At 25.6% G+C, this 6,367-nt stretch overlaps 1 protein-coding gene across 1 annotated transcript; it reads right to left on the reverse strand.

Annotated features, from left to right (window-relative positions):
- Positions 1 to 4,623: 4,623 nt before the first annotated feature.
- On the reverse strand, positions 4,624 to 5,085 carry LOC124922415. The gene has a single exon (XM_047463146.1). The coding sequence runs from the start codon at positions 5,029 to 5,031 to the stop codon at positions 4,789 to 4,791; it is 243 nt and encodes an 80-aa protein (XP_047319102.1). The 5' UTR covers positions 5,032 to 5,085; the 3' UTR covers positions 4,624 to 4,788.
- Between the last annotated feature and the right edge of the window lie 1,282 nt (positions 5,086 to 6,367).

Below are 6,367 nucleotides of genomic sequence, written 5' to 3' on the forward strand. Positions count from 1 at the left end.
TTAATAAAAAATATTATTAAAAATATTATGCAAATGTTTTCGTTTATATTATTAAGTAAAAATTATATTTAATTTGACTAATTATTAATATATAATATATTAAAGATTTTATCTTATTTATTTGTTAAATAATTTTATTTATAAAAAAATTGATTTATATAAGTATTTTAAAAAATATATATAATTAATATAATAAAATATTAAATATTTATATTTTATTAAATTAGTACACATTTCAATATTTAATATATGTTAAATAATTATAATATAAAAATAATAATATTTTATATTTTTAATTAAATAAATAAAGTTAAAAAAACATATTAAAAATTAATTAATTAATTATATTTAATAAAAAAAACTTAATAATTAAATAAAATAAAATATGTAAATTAAATAAAATAAAAAAGATAAATATATAAAAATTATCGGGATAAAAAAGTAATTTGGGAGTTAATTAAGTAGTGAAGGCGGGGTTGGAAATATAGGAGTCCCATATATATATTAATATATTTTATATAATAAGATATCCAATCAATTCCATGTTACTCAATATTTTGTTTTTGTTACATGATAATTTATGTCTTTTATTTGTGTTACTTATTTTTGTCCTATTTCATTTTTATTTACAAATTGTGTGTCACAAATACGAATTCTTTCGCAAAAAACAACTTCAAAAAGTAAGAATACATGTGATAACCGAAAGAAAAAAAATGGGAAGTGAAAATGCTCTAAATATTGATATTGAATTTTTGTATATGTTAGAATGATATGGAAGACAACTTTGCAGGGGTCGGGGTCAAGCTAATTAATAATTTACTCTTTGATAATTATGTCTATGTGACTCATACTTATATACATTTCTCCTTTCTCATAATTATTATGTGACTCAATTCTAAGTTCTTAATAATTGGGCTTCAATTAATAATTCATAATAAATAATCAAGATAGAGAATCTAATAATTAAACAATATCATCACCACTCACCAAATACAAAACTCAAGTCATTGATATGGTTTGACAATTAAATGCCTTATTAATAAATTTTATGAAATTGATTCCTACCAATCAAAAGGTGGGGATGCAGGGATTTCCTACTCCTACATTCCTCTGTTCCCTCTACTAAGAAGGGACAAAAATCTGTTTTACCCCTCCATATTAGAAGGAATAAGGGAGCATGTAATTTTTAGTAGCAATAGTATAGATGCCTTTTTTCTAATTTCATTTTTTTGATATTTTATCAAATTAATAATCATATTAAAAAAGTGGCAGTATAACAAAAATAAAGTGATTGAAATTCATAAAATGTGATTTGAAATAAATAATCTACTAGATGGATGATCTCATAAAAATAAGTATTTTTTTTCAAATTTTGGATAATGGCAAAAAGTTTTTTTTTTAAAAATAATTAGTTTTTAACAAAAATGAATTTATTTTATCACACTAATATAGCTTAAGTGTCAACAATGGTTCCTATGAGACTAAATGTCACGAGTTCAATTTTCACTTAAAACGCCTTAAATGAAAAAAAAAAATATTGTGACTATTTTCAGGAATGTGAAAAATTGTAATTCCAAAAAAGGAAATATTATTATTATTTTATATAATCCAAGCAATTTAAAATAAAATTTTGTTTAAACACTACCACAAAATCATAACATGAAAAACAAAGTTCAAAATAAAATTAAAATAAAAAACAAAGATATAACTAATTAGCTCAAGGAATTTTAGAATATCAATGAGATCCCCAAACAAATCAACTAGCTTTTTTTATTAACTAATACATCGTTATCATGACAAATGATCATTAATGGCCTACTTTAGTTTTAAACATTCTTTGATTTATTTCCAAGTAGATAGTCTATCAGAAAATTATAAGAATATAGATTTATCTTGTAAGTTTAGCTCTTTTGACCGTCTCGATCCATGCTTAAGCCCACCTCAAAAGTTATTATTAATTTTCTTAACAATGTAAGGTCAAATTATTCCATAATTTCCTAATTTTTTCAATTTAATTAATTGTCAATTTAATAAAATATTTACTTAGTTTTTCCTTTTACTATAATCATGTTCTTCCGCATACATTTATCGATGCTGAGAATTATGACATGCTCTAATCAAAACGTAATTTTGGTAGGCATCTTAGATTCCTACAAGTTTTTTTAAATTCTATTTTTTTAAGTGAAAATGTGATAATATAAATTCACCTACTCATGATTTTCACCAAAATGGTAAATATAAAAAAAATTAAAAACATATATATACTAGTATTGAAAATTAGATTATTGAGATTGACGCCCAAAATACTTTTCTCCCTATACAAAGCTATGAAATTATTTATAATAAATGATTCGAACAAATACAAGCACAAAAGGCATACAAATTAATCAAAATTTCTATTCATACTCTTATTTATCAAAATTATTTAAACTGATGTTTTTTCTAATAATAAAAAGCTAGAGGAGAATAACTTGTTTTTTTAGACATGCACTAAGAACTCTACAGCCCACGAAATCTCACCTTTGGGTCAATGATCTGGGTTATTTGGCCCAAAAGCTTCATCTAATATTTGGGTTATTCTATTTAATCTCGTCTTCAAGTAATCTACATTTATTCTATTTAACTATGTTATATAATTATTTATATACGCAAAAAGCTAACCCTAACAACAGACCACTTTTTTTTATGAGAAATATTTTTAATTAAACCCTTTATTTATTTTTATTTTTATTTCTTAAAACACCTAAAAAGAAGCAAGTTAGGGGCTTATTTATGATTTTCTAACAAATTAGTATTTGTATCATGGAATATTGTATTAGCATCATTGATGATTAGACCGAGTTCACAATTCACGGATTGAGGACTTAGCCGATGAGAGACTTGTCCAGTGAAGGCTACAATATAGTCTCTATATCAAAGAAAGAAAAGATAAAATGATAACAATTTATCAGTAATATACATTTCAATATGTCATAAAAAGATGTATATATAATCAAAATAATTGATGGACATAACACATCAAGTAGATCTTAATTTCCACTCTTTTTACATGGTTCCTACAAGGGTTAGATAGTAGCTAGATGCACCTAATTTACAATCTATAGCAAAATAAATGCACATTCATTAATAATGATTACACAATACATCATCATTTCTAACAAATGAAAAATGCTCAACATTATTTAAAATGTTTCCCCAAATTGTATTATGTAATAATGGTATGAAAACTAACTATAAACATCAAAATACATTGTTTTGAGTCAAATAATACATTAAGGTGTAAAAAATATTAATATTTTTCAGAATAAAATACTAGAAAATAAGATATATATATATATATATATATATATATATATATATATATATATTAAAATTGGCTTAACATATTAATAATTGAAGTGATTTTAGGTATTTTTTGACTATTTTTTTAAAAATAAATTAAAAAATAATTGAGATATATATGCTGAGAATGATATGAAAGACAACTTGCAAAAGGGTCAAGCTAATAATTGACTCTTTGACATGATTAATTTGTGAGCCTACATTCATTTACATTTCTCCTTGTGCATAATAATTACGTGACTCTCAACTCTCAATTATTGAGCCTCAACGATAGCTACCCAAATATTTTAAAAATTGTAAGATCTAATCATTTGTTTTTAGTAAAGAGTCCAAAATTGTGTAAATATTAGAGTCTGGGGCCAATTTTGAGCAATTATCATAATATGGGGCATTCATGACATTACAACAATTAATCTTCAAAATTGGTCCTTGTTTCTTCACATACACTAAATGAAGTTCAATGATATAGACAAGTATATATTAATGTGTTTGTGATGAAAAGCTAGCTCCATGTTTACTAACTATACAATTTGAAGTTCATATATAAATTATTCATAGTCATATAATCAATTCGAATTGATTTGGATTTACAATGTCTTGCATGACAATTCACATGGATTATTATTACTTCAAATCAATCACCAAATGTCTCTCGTCGCACAAGAGCTCGCATGGATCATATTACTCTAAATTAGTGACATGACTAGTTGCGACTATTGTACAATATTTTTTTGCTTCACTCTAATAAAAGTTACACCATGTCAAATAAAATAGAAGAATAAATGGACAAGATTTGATGGTTTGGAAATACATGGCTTGTTATCTTGATTTTCTTGGGATTTTTTCAAAATATCTTTTTAGTTGGAAAAGTGGTGTATTTGAGTCCATTAAAATAAAGAACTAGGAGATTCAAGATCAAGCAATGATTTGAAAACACATTTCCGTTCTCCACTACAGATTCGGTTAATGTTTGCGCAACTTTAATTTATCTCGTTTTATCATCATACAATATTAGAATTATATAAAATAAAAAATAAAAATTTAGATTAAATTGCAATAAATTCTATGTATTTTTCAATTTTATTGCAAAAATTGCATGCATTGTAAATTCACACAAGATTAGTAAGATTTACTTTTACTCACAAATTTCGTTACATTTAAGAATTTTTAAAAATATTTATTTATAGTATTATTTACATTATTACATTTACGAATACTAATACACAATTTATGAGTGTCACTATAACCCATATCTCCTACCTGGCTACTTTACACAATCCATCCACCATCTCAAAAAGACATTAATTACCCACTTCTTCATAATTATTGGATCTTATTTTGTTCTCAACATGTAAATAACATACACTCATATACCACACAACATGATGATGATTCAAGATCACAATGATAATATAATAGGATTACTACTCGAAATAGATCGATGAATCAAGATTCGTAGAAGTTGTGAGAAAGTTTTCCCTTAATCCACTTAAAACTGTTTGAGAGCGAAGATTTGAGCTTTCTTTCTACTGAATACATGTTGTAAGAGGCGACACGTTTCCTCCTCTTCACCTCCGGGTTGTCGTTTGGACCGTTGAAGCTATAGGAGTTGGCTCGGTCTTCTAACCCTAGACGCATGTCCGCGTATTGACATGATGCATATCCACCCAAAGACTTGCTCTTCTCCATCAGAATTGAGTTAGCTAGCCAACAGACACACACACACACATACACAATTGAGTTAGCTAACCAGCTTTATATAATTGGCCAAATAATAAAGAACCCTAGAAGAAGATATATCATTATATCACTTGTGGGCTCCATTCATTGCAGCCAAACATCATTAATGGGGGTTGTTAGTGCGGCCTGCATGGTCCTAGCTCATTTTAATCTCATATCTAAGCCTTGTTTGATTTAAGGTTATGTAAAGAATATTATTGACAAGATTGGTCTGTGCATTTGAATGTCGATAAAGTTTATTAAATCAAACTTCAAATTGATTTCACCTATGTCTATATTTGAGTACCCTTTAGAGTTAACTTTTGATGATTTTTGTTATCGATGTTGTAACAAAGATTTTTCATTCAAACTAACGATCATGAGTCCCAACATTCACAACTACAAAATTAATGAAATTTTTTCACCTTTTCATTAAAATGCAAAAGATCCGCTAACCTGTTTGATATACTTTGAAGTGAGTGTCACGATTTTGAGATTTTGTATGGTTCGGTGAAACGTAAATGTTTTAGTAGTGACAAGGACGGATCGCGAAAAAAGAATGAACATGGCTTTGTTTCTAGTACAATAACTTGTTTATCTTATTATTGGTTCCAAAAACAATGACTACACATAAATTTGTTTTAAAAAAAAAAATTAGTGTCCCTAAATAGTTGTGACATCCAAATCAGCTTCCATTTAGAAACATGTCCATATATACAAATTTATATAAAAGTAAAAATGTTGTTTCCAAATTAGTTTGAATTATTTATTTATTTTAATTAATTTTACTTGCAGAGAAAATCTAAGAAAAAATTATAGGATTTAATTGAAATTTGAATTTTGATTTATTGGTTAAAAATTAAAATTCTATAAAGGCATATATTTTGTGTTTAATTGAATACTTAATCAAAACTTCTATTTTTTCAATTTGGATTTAAAAGTATTTAACTCCAATTTAGATTTGTGTAATTAATCATCACACTCGGCTTAAATTATTATCAAAATTAAAATTCTATAAACATATAATGAGAAGGGGATGCAACTCACAAGTTGCAATTTGTGAAATGATGGATTTGGGAAGTGGGTGTTGAAAACCCAAATTGATCCTTCAACTTATATGAAAGATTTAATTTAGTTTTTATTTATTTAGTTCTAACTAGATTTTAATTGATAAAGTAAAATTTTAAACAAATAATTAACATTTGTAGTATTATGAAGGTGTAATCACCCTGTTATAAAATGATAATTTTGAAAAGAAAAAAAAAAAGTTTTTGAATTTAGAAAATATCTTTTATTGTATGGTCAT

This window comes from Impatiens glandulifera, chromosome 1, assembly GCF_907164915.1.
Source record: "Impatiens glandulifera chromosome 1, dImpGla2.1, whole genome shotgun sequence".
Taxonomy (NCBI): domain Eukaryota; kingdom Viridiplantae; phylum Streptophyta; class Magnoliopsida; order Ericales; family Balsaminaceae; genus Impatiens; species Impatiens glandulifera.

What these genes read in the sequence shown, in the direction of transcription:
- LOC124922415 (XM_047463146.1), bottom strand. Translation starts at nt 5,031, where the DNA reads ATGGAGAAGAGCAAGTCTTTGGGTGGATATGCATCATGTCAATACGCG.